We start from the raw sequence: 18,727 nt of genomic DNA on the forward strand, positions 1-18,727 counted from the left end.
AAATGCCAGTCAGTCTCTAGGAGTTTCATGCAGCCTTTTGCATGTATATCTCCTTGAAAGTCCTACTTACAGTAATGCTTTAAATATAAGACTTGATGAAAAGGGGATGTGAAATGTTTATATTAGAAAGTCTTTGAGTTATTTCTTGAATGCTTTACTTGAGAAAGCTCTTGAGGTACATCCTTAAATTGACTTGTTTGCAGTGTTCATGGTCTGGCCCTTGAGCTCCCAACATAGTCCAGAAGTTTATGGATGAAGGTATTTTCTTGGCAGTGAAGTGAAGAGAGGCTGTTTTCCTGAAAACGGCTTACCTAGTCTCATATGGTTTAACATCTTCGTCAGTGATCAGGATAGTAAAGGCAGAAGATGCTCTCAGCAGGTTTGCAGGTGACATCAAACTGATGGGAGTGGTTGATATGCTAGAGGGCAAGGCTGGGCTGTTGTTCAGATGGACCTCAACAATCCATAGGAATTGTCCAACAGGAACTCCCAAGATGCCGTGCAAAGACAAAGGTCAAGTCCTGCATTTGGAAGTAACAACCCTGTGCATCAGTAGAAGTGGAGCACCGAGTGGCTGGGTAGTAACTCTGCAGAAAAGAACCAGGGGGTCCTTGTGGACAGCAAGCTGAACGTAAGTCGGCAGTGCATCCTAGGCGCAATGAAGAATAGCTTCATAGTAGTGGTATTAGCAAGAACATAGCCAGCAGGCTGAGGGAAGTGATAAAAATACCCCTGTGCTCGGTACTGGCAAGATCACATTTGAAATCTGTACCCAGGTTAGGGCAGCCCAGTACAAGAAGGATACCGGCAAGCTGGAGGGACTTCAGTAGAGGGGACAGTAAGGTGGTCAGGGGGATGGAGAACGTGTTGTTCAAGGAGAGGCTGAGAAACTGAATTTATTTAGTATGGAGAAGGCTGAGGGATCTGCCTGCCGTCTTCTACCACCTTAAGGGGATTATAGAGAAAATGAATCCAGATGCTTTTCAGAGATGTGCAGTGAAAGGGCAAAAGTCAGTTGTCACAAGTTGCAGCTAAGGAAATTCCAGTTGTATATGAAGAAAATTGTTGACCATGAGAGCAGTTGTGCTGGAACAGATTGCTTAGAGGGTTTATGGAATCTCCCATCTTTATAGATGTTTAAAACTTGACAAGGTCCAAAGCAACATACGGCCCAACTTTGAAGTTAGCTCTGCTGTGAGTAGGAGGTTGAACTAGGTGACCTTCAGAGGTCCCTTCAGACCTAAGTTTTTGTGATAGTCCCTGAGAACAGTAAGTCCCCTGCAAGTAAATGATCCGGATGAGGAAAGCTCGTACTAGCTTGTGTTTCACTGATGTAGCTTTTGTGGGGGAATGAGCAAAATAGCTTTCTAATGTGAATGGCACCCCTTTCTCAGGGAGGAGTTTTTCAGGGAATTTATGGTAAGCAAGTTGAAAAAGCAAGTGGCTGATACATTTGGCATCGATTGATGGTCCTCTGGCAGGCTTAGTTGGTGATAGATCTGCCTCCATAGTAAAGGCAATAAACCTTTTTTGTTTTTCATGAATGAGAAATAGTAAAAATGAAAAGCAATTGGGAGCAGTACATAGAGTATGAGTAAAATTGCATTGGCAAGACGTCTTAAGTTTGTCTGAGCCTTCTGTTGCAAGAGGCAGTTGACCTCTTTTCAGAAGCAAGGTTAAAGATGTGAGTAATACTCTGGGAACAAATGGAGTACAATATATTTTCTTGCCCAGTATGTCAGTCTTGGCAGTGCTGTTTTTTCTGTCATGTTACCTAACATAAGCAACAAATCCAGCTCTCTATTAGCAATCCAGATTGTATCAGTAGATTACCACTGCTTTCTTTACAATCCTTGAAAGCTATGGCCTAATCGCTTATCCTGTCTACTTTCTGTCTTTTTTAATTGATCTAAATGAGCAGTCAGTGTCAGAGAACCTGGTGGAAAAAAAAAGCAGTATTCCTTTTTCTCTTCTTCTGGCACTGGTTTTAGTGGTAATATGTATAAAGAAAACAGAAGTTCAGTTCATTACAGACAACTGTATCTAATGCGAAGTTTTGTGTCTTCTCCCTCAGTGCACCCTACGTCTGTATCCTTTTCTATAATGATCTGTGCAATGGCTTCTGTTGTTGGTCTTCTCATTAATCTCCTTGATCATCCCCTACTCAGTAACATCTCCTTTTCTTAACAAATAATCAGTATATTTCTAGTTACAGAAAAAGAGCAAAACTTGTCAAATGAGGATGTTTCCACTCAGATGTGTTCTCTTTTTCTGGTGATACTCCCCTACCTCTTGCCTTCAAAACTGAAAATCAGTGTGTCTGACTTCCGGTTATCCTTTTTCCTGAGAACACACACAGTAGAACATAAAATCCTTCCATAAAGTCTTCGTTAATTATGCAAAGCCTCCACAACCACTTCATTGTACTTTGGACTGTCTTCTTGTTTTGACATCTTGATAATTTTAGTGATGATAGTTAATCAGCTTATTTGTCTTCTGTTCTATTTTTATTATTTTGCGTTCATTTGTGTTTAGTTTTTTTTTTAAGATCAGGTTACTGATAGAAACCTCTTTCCTATGCAGGGTAGAAGAATGAGCAGATGTTGGAGTCTGATTGACATTTGAATTATTAACTTACACCTCTCTTAGGAATCAACTAAACTGTAAAAAGGTATCCTTAGATCAGAAGAAAGTTGTGGTCAGATGACCTGGTCTGGAGATACAGAACATTATTGCTTCTAGTTACCCTATTTTTTTTCTCTCTTTTTTTTTTTAAAGACCTTTCTCACTGCTGTATTTTCCCCTTTGCACCCCACTGCCAGCCTACCAGTACGACTGCACCTGTAGCTGCTTTAAGTCTCCTGTCAAAATCATCTGGGTTTAAGATGTCAGGAACAGGTTAGATTATGACTGTATCTGCAGTTTTGCAAGCAGGTTTCAGGGGGCAGTAACCTGGGTGGGGGGAAGAATGGGAGAAGATGTTACAAGCCACAGGGGTCCATAACATCTTATGCTTGGCTCGGCTACAGTCAGAAGCTTATCTGACTAGGCTATATGTCCACTTGGGGAAACTAGTGGAGGCTAGGTATTACGCTTCCAGTTCCCAGTACATGTATAATTCATGTCTTTCCAGTATAGATGTTAAAAATGACTTTTTTGTTGTTTTGTTTTGAACACATTATATGTGTGCTTAATCTAGAAAGCAGGTTTTCTAGGTCAACGAATTATTCTAAGAATAAGCATTAGGTTTAATTATGATCTACTTAATCTTGTACTGTGCAGAGACTGAAGTGTCTGTAGCAACCTCTTATCTCTTGTGGTATCTGTGCTGGTGTTCTTTCATGTTATAGCAGGTCCCCTCTTTAAATTGGAAGTAGAAAGATTTAGTAGCTATTATCTACACTAGACTGTAACATTCATGTCTATTTGGCTCTATGCCGAGGCTTAGAATTTCTAAGATCTAGACCTGTGCAGGGCTTTGAGGTGCTAACTTCCCTCAAACTTCAAGACCAGCTGTGAGCAGAAATGTTCCTAATGAAATCCAGTTTGTGTTCTCTTAGATCCAGAAGAATTCTCAAAGTGACAGTGTTATAAATCTGCTCAGCTTGGTATAATTCTTACTTATGGTCTGTCTTTGATGTATGCTTATTTTGAAGGAAGCTACGCAATATTGTCTATACGCAGCGTATACGTCACATCTGTGCACAGTAAAGGCTGGGTCTGTTGATTTTACAGATACTCGTCACATAAGCGGGGGGGAAATGTGTTTAAAATACTTCGATCACTGATCTTCCACTAGTTGACTAGAGACAGGACAGTTCCATTAGAGGGAGAAAACCTGTAAAGTAAATGTCTGATATTTTAAGTGGATTCTAAAAGTTGATTATTTTTTTTTCTCTGTTAGAGCCTAAAGCCTGCTTTAGTTTGGAGTCTTTTAGCCTTGAGGTCAAATCTCTTTTGCTCTTGCCCAGAACTGTACAACACCGCTTCCTTGGTAATCCTTTCTTGTGTATTACAGAAGGAAGTTTTACTGCTCACCTCAAAGGAATGTGTAGTTGGCATGCCCATAGGGTATCTGTGTTCTATTCCTTGAGCAGTTGTGAGATGCCGTTGCTGGAGTCCATAATTCCAAATTAGTGTAAGGAGTTCTTGCCTCTTTTGGACATAACAGCTATTAGAGTCAGTGATTAAAGAAAAAAATAAAAAATATTCTCCTCACTACTTTGTTCCTTAAAGGAGAGAGTGAGTTATTCCCTTCCCCTTCTTTCTTTCTATACCAAAATAGCTAGGTGGATGAGCTAAAATACTGGGATTTCTCTTCCTTCATCCACCCAAGCTCTGCTTTTTAAAAGCTCTGATGGGATACCTAGTTTGGCAGTTGCGACCCAGCTTTGCTTATCACTTGCCACTGTCTAACAGATAGGGTAGAATTATAAGCTTCCTATTCATTTGTTAATTGATTTCCTTTTGAACTGTTGTTTTATGTTGCAGATGAAACCACTGCTGCCAACTGTAACACTGCCTGAGCAGTGAATGAAATTGCTGTATATGTCTAACGCTGTGAGGATTTGTCGTCTTTACTTTTTCTACAGTAAAGCTGAAAGTTAAGAGTGTTTCAGCATGCAGCTTACCACTCGCTGCATGAAATTCTAGTTTACACTAAAGAATTTCCCTTCCTGGAAAAATCCTTAGAACGAGCAGTATAGGGACACAGGAAAAAGTCTTTGGACTGTTAAAATATACAGTCTCAGGATTGAAAGTAAAAATCTATCTATTTGCTATGAAGCCCTTCTCAAGACTTTTCTCCACAGTGACATTGGGAATCCAGTGTGAGGACCTGAGCACCATCCAGACAAATAAAAGGAAATCTGCCAGTTTCCACTGTGGTTTGTTTACTTAACAACTGTGTGCCTGTGAGGAAAGTAATGGATTTATGAGTTCATGTTTTCCAGCAAACTCCTGTCTTGGGGATTGGGGTGGAAGATTGATTTGCACTTTTGCCAGAAAAGTCTTTGCCCCATAAATACGGTTTTGTCAAATGCCTAGTGCAGCTTTTTTGTGTACTATTTATAGTTCTCTTCTCTGTGCTGTGTACTAGTGATTCCATATTCACTCATGCAGCTCTTACTTGTTACAAAAGTACAGAATTAAGCAAACAAGGATCTTCTTTTTAAGGCACTGTTCACTTGGGAATGATTTTGTTCTTTTAAAGAGGGGGGGGAAAAAAGCTAAAAGACAACGCAAACTGTGTAGAAAGCTTGTCTAAAGACCAAATGTAAATATGCAAACTAGTCTTTTAAGCAGGTATATTCCAAGTAATTATGGTCTCTTGAATTGATGTGGTTATAGAGTAATGGAGATGATTATTCAAAAAAGAATTTAGACATAGCTGTAGGGTACTTTATATAAATAAAGGTATTTAAAGCACTTTATATACCACTGAGATATTTTAAGGCAATAAAGAAAATCTCGCCTCCAGTAGAAAATGTTTACTTTTGTACCAACTAGACTGTCTGTGGTAGACCAGATGAAGTAACTGCACAAAGCAGTTGTAAAGAGAATTCAGTGGAAAACTTCTTAGCCCTGTCATGATGATAGTGAGGGAATAAATGTCCTTACCATAAAAGTTCCCATAGTATGAAAAAGGCTTTGAATTTTCTCAGGATGGGGAGAAGAAATGGTGCTGTGGGGTGTAGCTCAAAGATCAAACTTCATTGAAATTGGGAATGCAGTTTCTTCATTTCAGTATTGAAGATTATATGAAAAAAGATTGTAATTACTATTTTAAGGTTTGAAACTCTTTTGTCGCAGTTCAAAAAGAATATATATTTTGCTAAACCACATGGCTGATTAGAAGCTGGGAAGCTAAAGTAAGACTGTGTCTGTAATAGGTACTTCGAGTGACTTCAAGTATGGACTGCTGCCGGGTACTTCCAGTGACTTCAAGTATGGACTGCTGCCGGGTACTTCCAGTGACTTCAAGTATGGACTGCTGCCGGGTACTTCCAGTGACTTCAAGTACGGACTGCTGCCGGAATCATGGCCAAAAGAAGCTTGGGAAAATGGCAAGTATATTTGATGGAGAGGAGGTTGTTTTTTTACCTGTGATAGAGGTTCCTTATCTTCTGTGTCACTGCTGATAGATTTAGTGTTTACATAATCTTCTTCTCTATATCATTTGCCTTTCTGGTTAATGTAAATAGGAATACTTCCTTGGAGGGAGAAAAAAGAATTGAAATGTATGGAAAAGTAAAAACAGAAAGTGATTTATATCAGCTCTTGTGTTGTGCCTGAATATGAAGATACCTGAGGTCTTTAATGATCTAATGGGTCGGGGGGAAGCTTAGTAAGCTAACTACAGATAAATGGGCTTTGAAATTGAACACTTGGATGATGAGGACACAAAGTTAAATATAACACTAAAAGTAGATCTGAAAGCATATTTCTCGCTATTAAAAATAAAAGCTTCATTGCAAAAAAGGTTTTGAATTTAATGCAGCCATAACTAAAAGCACTCTTCAATCAAAACTGTGTTTTATAACCTACCCTTCCACAACTTACATGCCTTTCTTAATATTTCAAGCAAGCAATTATCTGTAATTATTTTTCTGTCTGAAAACATACCAAGCAAACCACCACATCTAAAATAATTATTGCTAGATCCTTAAAATACATAAAGTCCTCAGTAAAAAGAGGATCTAAAGGACTGGGTAACAGTAATGCTTACCTCTTCTCTGTAACTTTGAGCTATTACTGGGATGTGGTTTATGGTTTGCTTTAAATATTTTGGTTTTTACAGTGGAAGAAATTGGGTCATCAGAAGGTGAAATTCACTAGCAGGCAAGGGATTAGAACCTCTGATCTCAGGAGGTCTGCCTGTTCTTAAACCATTGAATTCCCATATATCTTACAGCCCAGATGACTGCCTGTCTGTCATACCCCTGTTGATGTGTATAAGACTGCAATTTAAAACCTTTTTTGAACTTATTTTTCTTCATGTAAGCCACTACATGACATGTTGCCATGCAGCTTGCATGAGTGCTCTGATATACTGCGGCAAACTTTTGAATATTAGCAAAATTTAACTTCCATGTTACAATGGATTTTGAGGTTAGGAGGAGGCATCTTAGATACCGGCATGCAGGCCCATGCACATAACACACAATTATTTTTGCTTTCATCCTGCCCGTATGAGCGCATATAATCATGTAGCCTTAGTTGGCACTTTTTGGATGCTTCTAGATAGTTTATGAACATGATTGTAACCATCTCACCTGTAGTAAGTTGAGCCAGTACCCTATTCTCAAAATAACCCTTGTATTCCTGTGCGGCCTTCATCAGAGCTGTCGCAGCATCCTGTGCTTTTCTATTTCACACAGTAATAGGCAGCTGTAGTAAACCTGTTCTGCACACTATGTTATCCTTGGTCCAAGGGTATGTAAATAGCTCTCTTCCACCATAAGGAAGAAGTGGGATATTGCTACTTCCAGAAGTTCTTTCTGTTCTCTTTATTTTTTTATACTGTTAGACCAAAATAGACTTTGGGTAGAGAATAGCTAAGATATGAACCAATAACTTCCCTTTTTAGCTGTTTCAGAATTATCCTAACTCTTACTGTCTTACTCCTTTTGTCAATATTCGTTCTTGCTTAGTTATACTTTCTTTTTCTATTTATTTGTAGAGTCAGATCTTGGCAGGCAGTTCCTGCACATAATTCTAAATAGAGTACTGGGAGAGAAGATTGTAACTGTCTAAATGCCGCAGAGCTAGAGGGTTTCTAACGCTGAGGGAAGTGTTTTCTGGTATAGGTAACCTCTAGAAAATAGAATGCTGCTAACTTGTAGCTAACTTATTCATGAAATAAGACTCCTTTTCAAAGAATCGATCTGTACTTTTGTGGTAAAAGTTCCTTGGTTACAAGTAGGTATTTTTCTAGCAAGATTATACATGCAGAACCTACCAGTATTTGTGGTTTCTGCAGGCAGGCATTGTCCTGATTTGGCTGATGAAAAATCATGTGGGTGCTTTATTGTGTTGGCACCTTATTTATTTTTGTGCACCAGGCAGAACATATTGAAATAGTTTTTTGTGTTTCATCATCTTTTCTCCTGATGGCTTATTTTCTTGTAGGCGATTCCTCTGCATTAATCATGAACAAGTTGAAGTGTCCACACTGTAATTATGTAGCCAAATACAGAAGAACACTAAAGAGACACTTGCTCATTCACACAGGCGTGAGATCTTTCAGTTGTGACATCTGTGGGAAGCTGTTTACTCGAAGAGAGCATGTAAAGAGACATTCCTTGGTAGGTAACCTCAAGTGTGTGTGTGTGTGTGCGCGCACGTGTGTGTACATACGCACATCCGAGTGGGTTTTATGGTTTTTTCAGATGTTTTGGTAGTTGGGAGAAACACTGTTCTCTAATTTGCTGTAATGTAAGTTGTTTTATCTTAGTCTAAAATGGATGAAGATAAATATCTCTTTATTATAACTATATCTCTTATATTCTTAATGGAAAATGTAGTGTCAATTAAGACAGTTGCTGGAATTCTTAATAGAGATAATTTCAAGGTGATTTTGAAAGTGACATAATAAAGAGATGCAGTATATGCCAGTATTCTGTAGATAATGAAAGGGAATTTTGGCGTAGTGTTCCTGCAATAGAATAGCACGTCTTCTTGTCTATAATGCTGCATCACCATTTTCTGTGAAGACACCCTGTTAATCAGCAATTGCACAATATCTTGGAGTAGTTCTGAAACACTTATTTCACAACAGGACAAAACTATAGTGTAGTATCTGCTTTGAGATCTAGGAAAGAATGAAAAATATCTCAGATGCAGAAAGTAAACGTCCTTCTGACTTCCATTCTGCCAATGCCATAATAAGCAGTTGAGCTTACCCAGTCCTGTGCGTGTTGCATAACTCGGGATTTGACCTGAGTACTGTTTATCTCAGGATCCAGAGAAAGTATTATCTGTGTTGAGTGTTTTGTAGGCACTTTATATCTAGTCTGTAAGGAAATTAAGACTACAGAGTAATATTTACTGTATACAATCTAAGGTGTGTTTTAGGGGAGTAATAAAAGCAAGATCACATTGGTGGTGAGAAGGTAATAACATTTCTTCAAGCTGTGATTTAAAAAAAACACCGTTTTGCAACATGTTTTGCAGATATCAGAATAGGTTAGTACCTGGAATGGGGTAAATTGCACTCATCTTGGTAGCTTTCCTCAGTCCTTTGAGAATCAGTGGACCACCTTGCTCCCTCATGAAGGTGTTCCATAAGTTTCCATAGCCTCCTCACAGTTGGCTTTTTGTTCCTCCGTGAGTAGAAAAAGTGGTTGTTAGCATCCAGGTTTTAATGCAGATGCAGAAAAGAGCTTTTGGTGTAAGTCTTCGGAACTTTCCTTATTAGCTTGTGCTATCATGAAGTGTACTTTCTGTTAGCCAGCAATATTATTAAAAGTAAATAATAACCTGAGTCATATCAGGATATAATTATAAAAGATATTTATAAGACCACTGTAGTAATTTTAAGTATCCTTTAAAATGCCTTACAGGTAGGAAAGGCATGTGTTAATAGCTCCTACGTAAATTTTGGAACCAGCATGTTTCTTATGTTCCACTGGTCTTCTCTCATCATAGATACACATCTTTCCACCCTGCCTTACACCTCCTCCCGTACCACCTGGTGGAGGGTTAGATGTCAGAAGGGACAGGAGTACCTATGACGTTACCAAGTCTGAAGGACATTTTGTTCTGTGGTGTGCATAGGTGGCTGCAGTGATGGGAGGAGGTGATGGCACGAGGCAGCTCTGTGGCTGGTCGGAGGAGGTTTAGGTCATTAGAGAATCATGGAATGGTTCGGGTTGGAAGGGACCTTAAAGATCACCTAGTTCCAACCCCCCTTCCTTGGGCAGGGACACCTCCCACTAGACCAGGCTGCTCAAAGCCCGATCCAGCCTGGCCTTGAACACTTCCAGGGATGGGGCATCCGTAACCTCCCTGGGCAGCCTGTTCCAGTGCCTCACCACCCTCACAGTAAAGAACTTCTTCCTAATACCCAATCTAAATCTACCCTTTTTCAGTTTGAAACCGTTACCCCTTGTCCTATCATTACACTCCCTGATAAAGAGTCCCTCCCCTTCTTTGCCATAGGCCCCCTTTAGGTACTGGAAGGCTGCTTTAAGGTCTCCCCAGAGTCTTCTCTTCTCCAGGCTGAACAACCCCAACTCTCTCAGCCTGTCACTTTATTGGTGGTGATAAAGTATAACACATCCCGGCAGCTACTCTGCTTCTTCCTTTGTGGCTCACCAGAGAAGATAGCAACAGTGGGTGGCAGTTGGTCTACCAGGAAGAGTAGAATGGGAATTCAGGTTTCTGTCCTGCAGTATCTGACCAGGTCTTGTAGCTGAAGACTTTTCCCCACCCCCTCCAGGACAGGAGATGATGTCAGACAGAGTGAAAATAGCTATATACCTTTTTCTTTTTTTTTTTTTCTTTTCTCTCTCCCCCCCCCCGCCCCCAACCTCGGTTCTACAAACACCTCACATTCTGCTTTGTGTGAAACATTGTCATAACAAGTCTAGAAGCTGAGGAAAAAACATGTAGTATCAGCTGTACAGATTATACAGTGGGACTGAAGTAACTATTTGTATCTTGACCTTGTGTTTTTCTTCCTTGTCTGGGTGGCAATTTCTGTTTTATCTAAAATAGCAAATTTTTAAATGTGACCTCAAATGAGATATTTAAGCATGTAGTTGTAATCTTGTGTGGGAACACCAGATAGAAGAAAGAAGTCTTCGATGTAACTTTTTCCAAGGTTGCTGAATTCAGTTACTTGTACAACTAACATACTCCCAAAAACAAAATTAAAGTTGTGTTTAGTCAAGTTAGTCAACAGCAGCCTTCTAATTTTATACACAAGCTCACTTTACTTACAGGACAAAAAGTTCACCAGCGGGACCTGGAAAGATATCGTTGGGTTTGGTTGTGTCAGGAGGGAGGTGCTCTTTGAATTCACGCAGAATTTTATAACTCCTGCTTGTTCTCAATGTGTCTAGGACTTCAAATTCTAAAGGCAGTTTTCTAAATGAGATACGCTCCTGTATGCAGCATCAGTGCTGATACTGTTCTCATTGCCTTTTGTAGTCTTTTTATGTCTACTCACTGTACAGAACAGGAGCACTCACCTGCTTACGGAAAAGGCAGCTATTCAGCTACCTGCTGAACAGTAAGCAGATACTTTGGTTGTGGGCAATAGCTCATGTATTCAAAATGGATCTCTGGTAGTACTTCTCTCTCTCCAGTATTGAGGTATTTTTCAGAAGAGTTCAAAAAATGATTATTTTTTTTATTTGTTGTTGTTATTATTAGTTTTCTAGTACTATATGCAAACACAACCTGATGTGCATATTTTCAGCTGTTAATATTTGTCTTCCATAGGTGCATAAAAAGGATAAAAAGTATAAATGTATGGTGTGTAAGAAGATTTTCATGCTAGCAGCCAGCGTTGGAATAAGACACGGATCACGACGTTACGGAGTTTGTGTAGACTGTGCAGATAAATCTCAACCTGGAGGGCAAGAGGGAGGAGACCAGGTGCAGGACACAGATTTCCCTAGGGATGAAGAATACGAGGAAAATGAAGTGGGAGAAGGTGATGAGGAGCTTGGTGACGATGTAGAAGAACAGAACGACCAGTCTCGATGGGATGAATCTGGGGAAGTTTGTATGCCTTTAGATGACTGACAGAGCATATGACTTCAGGGTGCCGTGAATGGACACTATATGGATTGACTATTTGAATTTTTGGACTGAAGGCTTGCGAAATATGGTACAGGCTGGATGGTAGTTATGTTGCTGTGAAAAATGTAGGGTCAAAGCCTTATAGCAAAAAAGGATTATTAATTTTTTTATGATATTTGCACAGGACTGTACAGCATACAACCATTTGGTTGAATTATACAGAGTCCTCACATCTACAGTCAGTTATCAAAAGAAAAATGTATTTTTTATTATTTATAGGATATAGCTACTTGGGTCCTATTCAGACATAGTAGTAACTGTACTTATGTTACACATTCATGTATCTGTTAACATGAATGAAGAAAATTGCAACTTGGTATGGAAATACAAAGACAGCTTTCCCAAATCCACTCGTACTTTGTCAATTAAGCTAACTTGGGCTAGTGGCTCTTGTTTCTACAAGCATGTCTTTGCCATACAAACCTTACCTCTCCCGTACTCTGATAGGTGAAAGCCAATCATTTAAATATGCATCACAGATAATGCCAACACCATATTGAAATTTGGTTTTAAAACTTTTGGCTCTATGCTGGCAGGTGGTATAGGTGATAAGCACTGGAGAAGTTAATAATGGCATTAATTTAGTGTCTGTTTCCTCAACAGTTTTGAATTTTCAAGAAGGTTGTTACTGATTCGTCAGTTCCATAATGATCTTGCAGAAGAAATGACCAATCATGAAAATAATAGACTGATCAAAGCATGGGTAACTCTTCTGCCGCTTAGTCAAAAGAGATAGTCATGCTAAAAGGTGTCTGATGTAATAATGTTTCCTTCCTCCTCTAAGGCCCCCCTCCTCTCAAACTTTTTGACTTCCCTGGTGTATACCTCAGTCCCACAGAATAAAACCACAAGGAATGGAGAAAGTGTCATATTAAATGAATTTTTGGTTGATAAATTTCTTACTTGTCCAGTTTTTGGCTAGTTTATGTGATGTGAATTGGACACTAGGCTATTGTGCCCATTGTTTGTCATTAAAATGAACACAAACTATTTTTTATTCTTTTGTACTTAATGGGTTGTTGCTAGTTTTTAATATAAACAAACTACATTTAACTTGTTGACTTAATTTGCTGGAATTTTTTTTTTTAAAGAGAAACAGTCCAAAGCAAAATAATGCTCTTTGAGTTGTCTACTTTTCAGGATGATATGCTCCCTACGCTCTTTATTGCAAATTTTCTAGGAGGCATTGAAACTTGAATTTTCGTAGCCATGTGGATTTTTTTTTTTCCCTAAGCTTGTAACATTGTACCAATGATTTCAGGCCTCTTTCATAGGGAGGGGAGGGCATTACACCTTCATCTTAAGCTCCTCTGTATTGTCCAGCCTAAGGCAAATGAATTCAGGCAATCATTGGAACAATTCACCTGATGTACTATTACGTCACAATGAGTAAATATGCAGAGCATTTATCATGACACGTAGCTAGGCCAGTGTGACAGTACTGTATAAAAACCAATTGAGGGTCACCATATTTTTCAGCTTTCTTTAATTTTAAAATGAGTATATTTTTTTCCTATTTTATATCAGGTAACTAAATTATGCTAGTTGTGTGGATAACTTTGAACTATGCTTTGACGGACAGAATCTTAATGGTGCTCCATCTGATCAAAGTTGGTATGTATTTAAAGAGACAAGCTTTACTGTTGTCCTTTACATCAGTAGAACAGTAACATAATGTTAAGACATTGTTTTTGCTGATTGAAGCTGAGATAAGTTTGAACTACAGTTATATGGGAATTAAAATGCTTTTTTTTATCACCCACTTGTTTCATTGGTAGTTTCCACATCATTGTAAACCTAACAGATGATTAGTTTTTTGGGGGAGGGTGGGGAGGGTGGGATGCCTTTTTTTACACTGAAGAATACATCTTATTCTCATTGTTCTAGGCTGAAATGAGTAATGTGTAATTCTGGTGGGGTCCAAAGTAGAAATTAGTTGGGCAAAGATGATATGAATGAAAAAGTATTTTAAACGTTAAAGTAATGTTCTGCTTTGTGAATATGTAAGTATAGCATAAAGATTTTTCCATCCCACTTATCCCCTTTAAAACCATAGTTTACAATTGGTAGATCTGTCTATATATATAAATATATATATATATATCTGAAATTCACCTAAATCTGCTTTATTAGAATACTGCTCACTTAATGCTTAGAAACTGGACCTGGCTCTACATTCTTAATGTATTTTCCTTTTTTTTTGTTTTGTTTTGTTTTTTTTTTTTCCTCAAGGTATGAACTTATTCTCTTGGAACTGAACCTTCTTTTACTACTTAAATCATTTATGTATATCTGGTAAATTATGACCAAATTTGTTGTTAGACTGCATACAGTAAATTGAAATATACACTTCGTACACTACAGAATTGTTGTGCTTTTGTTCTGATTATATTTGAAAAAGCAGGCTTTGATAGAAATTAGTGTTATTTATAAATATTCAGTTATTCACTGGCCTTAATATTCTGTTGCATTGTGACAATCATCGTTTCCTTGATAATACTTAACTGCTTGTTTTTAGAAGCTGCATGTAATTGCCCTTGGTAGGATCGGAGGGAGAGGGATGACTGTTGAAATGTGATACTGGCTCTTTAGCAAATGGTGTGAAATAGTTTAATGGAGATCCACTCTTCTTGCGTTGGAGAACCAAAGGAATTTGTTTGGATGCTATCTGCAGTCTGAATTTTCTAAGCTGTTTATTCAGAAGTTATTTTAAATATACTACGTTGATTGGGGAGCTCTAAATTAATAAGAGCCTATTTCCTAAGAATAACTTCAAAAAAAGGGACAGCTCAAATTTCTTTGTTATAAAAAGTAAGAAGAGATTTCTGTTTGCACTAGAAATTGTCTTCCCCTTAAAAAATGCTGGAGATATACTGTAGTAGCATGGTAGTGAATTTTAGTTTGTCTCTTTTCGGGTTTTTTGATTTATTTTTTTTCCTTTTTAAGAGACAAAAGACTAATGCCCTTAAACTGGCCTCGACATCAAATTAAAAGATATCCAGTCTTTCCTTTTGTTGTCTGATTAAACACTTCTCAAACCAAATGTCTCAGATTTGCTTATGTGGGCCAATGCCACACGAGTAGTTTTATGAAAAGAATCATGTATGTTATAAAAACAGACAAACGCAGAGTTGTGATGTTGAGATTGCCCCTTTCTGTGGGTTTTTTGTTTGCTCTACAAGCAGTGGTGGTTATCTTTTAGAAATAAACATACAGAGCACTTCCTGGTAGGGAACTGTGGTGCAGGACAAAATCAAATCAGTAAGTAAATTCACTTTGATTAGAAGTCCCTGTCAAAGTATATGTGATGTGAGGAAGACAGACAAGGTGAAAAGCATTTGTCTGATGCCAGTGTTACTCCAATGCAGTAGCAAGCATTTTTCAATTGCAATGTCAGATGCATCTTGCAGGAAAAATGGCATTTTTTTTTTCCAATTGTGTAGGAAAATGTAATAGTTCAGCTTACAAACAGATCTTCTACTAAATTAATTTTCTGAACTGAAACCACTTTTGAAATCCAGAAATGATACTTCGTTGTCAACACAATGGTGCACCCTAAGAAGTAAGAGTTGAAATTACTGGTCCCCATAGTATACACTATTACTTTTTGAGATGCATATACGTCTGCAAATGCAGTTTTCAGGTATTACTACATGCCCCTCTTCCTTCTGAAAAGAGTAAGTATTACCAGGTGAAGAAAAGTTTGGGGCCAGGACATCGCCATGTGGTAGGCTTCTAGTTGTGGGTCACAGTAATGCTGTTAGCAGGAGATGCTTTCTTTGCCTAGCTTTAGGTTGGTAAGGCTTTTAATAGGATTTTCTTTAATGAGGCCAGTCTCTGTGGTTTGCTTGCTTTAAGTCTTGTTTCACTTGACTTTTCCTGTTCTTGACACAAGTCTCCCCCTTGTTCTAAAATATTTCTGTAGTCTGCTGACCCCACACAAGATGCAGAATTCACTTTGCAAGAAGTGTACCTTATTGGTTGTTCCTTTGTTCTTTGCTGTATTTAAATGGCTTTGGAAACTACTAAGAGAAATGAACGCAAGATAATTGACACTACCACTAGCCTGAAAAACTTGTTGTGCCAAAAGAAAGTTGAAAAGGAGAAAAATGTTGAATGCAATGTGATAAGTGGATTTGAGTTGTTACAGTTCCTCTGCTTTGCTACATGAGTGTTTCAGACAATTCGCTGTATTTCACTCTAGCACAATTTGGTGGCAACCTTCTGATGAAGAAGCTATGCAAGAAGCCCGGTTTTGAGTTTATTCTGTTCCAGGATATGGTCCAGACTCTGCAGAAGTAGTACCACTGAGTAGTTTTCTGTAGATATTTCACCATATACCCTTCTGTTAGCATCCCTCTTCACTATGTAATGTTACCCTTTTTTTGTTTGATAAATGTTTGCTCCTTAGAACTGAGATTTGTCTCTTACATGTTTTAGTAGCATATTACTGTGTTTCACTAAACAGTGTAGTAAAGGTTAAGTATTGACACAATGGATAAAAAGAAATAAATTAGTTTTCATACAGTATCCTTTAACAAACCTGTAATAAAGTAAGTCTTTTGTAATAAAGAAAACACAGGTTTGAAATCCAGGGGCAGGGGCATTGCTGAGCTGAACCCTTTGAGATGTTGAAGATCCTACATATACTTCGCTATGGGTTTTTAAAATACTTTTGTGTGAAAAAAGGTAAAAATATACTAGAAGGATCCTATGAATTAAACTGGAAAATAGAATTGGCTTAACAAGTACTTTGTGTTTAACATTTTGGCAATTTGAAGCGAATGTTTAAAATAAGCTATACATAATGTTTTGCCTACCTGAATTGATTTGGATTAGCCACTTCAGAATACAGACATAAGTAATTTCTAATATATTGGTATGTAAACATAATTTCAAGGCTTCTAATACTATGTGCACCAGTCGTTTAAGTTACCATACTGCAAATAAATTTAAAAAAATCACTATTTCATTCTATCTATTTTTATCTGTGGCCTGCCTCCTCACCCTCCACAAGTAGATGCAGAGAGATTTCTTTGGATGGATAAGTGTTAACATACAATCATTTGCTGCAAACGACTTAGTTTCTGCTTCTGACATAGAACAGAATTTATAGAATAGAATTCTGTCTGTAGAAAACAGAATTTATTTTAAGGTTGTATTTTAAACTTCACTCATAATAAGGCAGATCACTTTAAGATAACTAGTTTCCAAAAACCAGCATCCCAGATAAGATGTGTATTCCTAAAACTGGATTTTAGACAAACTTCAGCGCAGCATTCAGCAGATTACTTAAGGGATACTTTAGACACAATCTAGTGCATACCAGAAGGATTGGATCCCCTCAGAAACGCAGTTGTACTGTGCGTGCCCAAAATCTTTGCCATGGTATTTTGTTCTCTCTGAGATGTTTGGAAAAAGTGTTTTCACCTGGGTTTCTCAAGTGCTTCCTGACTGAGTAATGCTGGATGTGTGTTTGAACTGATCTTTGGCTTCTGTTTTATTCCTACATGAGTGTTATTTTTAGTAGGTTATGCACAAGTGGGTTCCTTTGCTTAAAAAATGATCAGTTCTTTCAAGGATTTGAAAGCATCAAAACTTTCTCTTTGCCCCGTAGAGAAAATTTTAGGTTCTTTATCCTGGATAGGCAAATCTGCTTGTACATCTTGACATGGATACAAGGGGTTTGTGAAGACTGAGGCCTCCATCTCTTTGGCTTTTCCTATTAGCTGGCTCTGTGTGGCTTTCTGTCTGATCGTGCGCAAGAAATATGCGGATAAAGCAAGTAAGAAAATTGTCTTGTGGGAGACAATGGCTCTGGTTTTGGGAGAGCCTGGAAAGTAACATGTAGGCCATTGAACGAACTTCTGTATTACTTTTAAAATTATCTGAATTGTTTCAAGATTTGAATATATTTTCAGCTTGTTAATTGTTATATAGTCATGTGATGTTTTCTTGTTAAATTTACGTAAACTATTATGTTTTGTCTCAGTATGTTGGGAAAAGAGCTTCAGATTCCACAGAATAGCATTGACTTAGTAGCTAGAAAGAAGCAGCAGGGAAAGAAATATGTTTGTTAAAATTCATCAATCTAATTAGATAAGAATTAACATTGGGAGGGCAATCAGTTGTAGAAGACGAACTGAAAAGTTCGTGGGAGGGTCATGAAAAAAGCCAGCGCTGAATGAAATGGTCTCTAGCTGCTTTCTTAATGGACCTGAAGTCAAGCTGCATTCATCAAGGACAGGAAAAGATGCTTATCTCTGCAGCATGGCTGAGTTGATGCTGCTGTAAAAACCCTTAACTCTTGAAATGCTGACCTTTTAAAGGATAGACCTAAAATCAAACTTTTAAACAGTCGGCCTCTTTCTAGCCCTTTAACTTGAAAACACCTCCAGGATTAACTGTTAAGAGATACCAAATTTAGGCTGAGAAACAGCCTAAATTATTTTCAAATCAAAGAGGGTGTTTTGAGCATATAAGTGGTTATACCACCTCAGTGCATTTATTTCCTAAATTCATGCAGTAGAGGCACAGTGCTAGTTCGCTTCATTCAAAGATACACTATTAATATGTCTATGCATTTTTGTTGTCTTTCTCAGAAATTGAGGTAATTAGAAAAGGGGGGGGGAGTGGGAAGATTTATCTTTAATCTCTGAGTAATTGGAATTTGGGAAGATGCTTGCCTTTTAAACCTTACTGAGACTTGATATGCCAAGATGTTTATAAAGTGCATGGGATATATAACATTACTCTGGCTAAGTTTGAAAAAGTCACCATTGCCATGTTTAATTGTATTTTTTTCAAATCTATTGGAGTTGTAATCTCAAAGTGATCTTTACTGTAATACCTTTAACATAATTTACAACTTCAAATAATCTCAGTTTCTGGAAACAGATATGACTATATAATGTTA

General features: G+C 38.0%; 1 protein-coding gene across 1 annotated transcript in view; it reads left to right on the plus strand.

Moving 5' to 3' along the window:
• The window catches only part of ZBTB10 (zinc finger and BTB domain containing 10), a 30,357-nt gene extending 16,785 nt beyond the window's left edge, over positions 1-13,572 (plus strand). Inside the window, exons 3-5 of the mRNA XM_074577330.1 lie at positions 5,892-6,065; positions 8,131-8,306; positions 11,449-13,572. Coding sequence (XP_074433431.1) covers positions 5,892-6,065; positions 8,131-8,306; positions 11,449-11,754 — 656 coding nt within the window. The 3' untranslated portion in view covers positions 11,755-13,572. The remainder of the gene's footprint in view (positions 1-5,891; positions 6,066-8,130; positions 8,307-11,448) is intronic.
• Positions 13,573-18,727: the final 5,155 nt, after the last annotated feature.

The sequence above is a fragment of the Larus michahellis genome, chromosome 2 (assembly GCF_964199755.1).
Source record: "Larus michahellis chromosome 2, bLarMic1.1, whole genome shotgun sequence".
NCBI lineage: Eukaryota > Metazoa > Chordata > Aves > Charadriiformes > Laridae > Larus > Larus michahellis.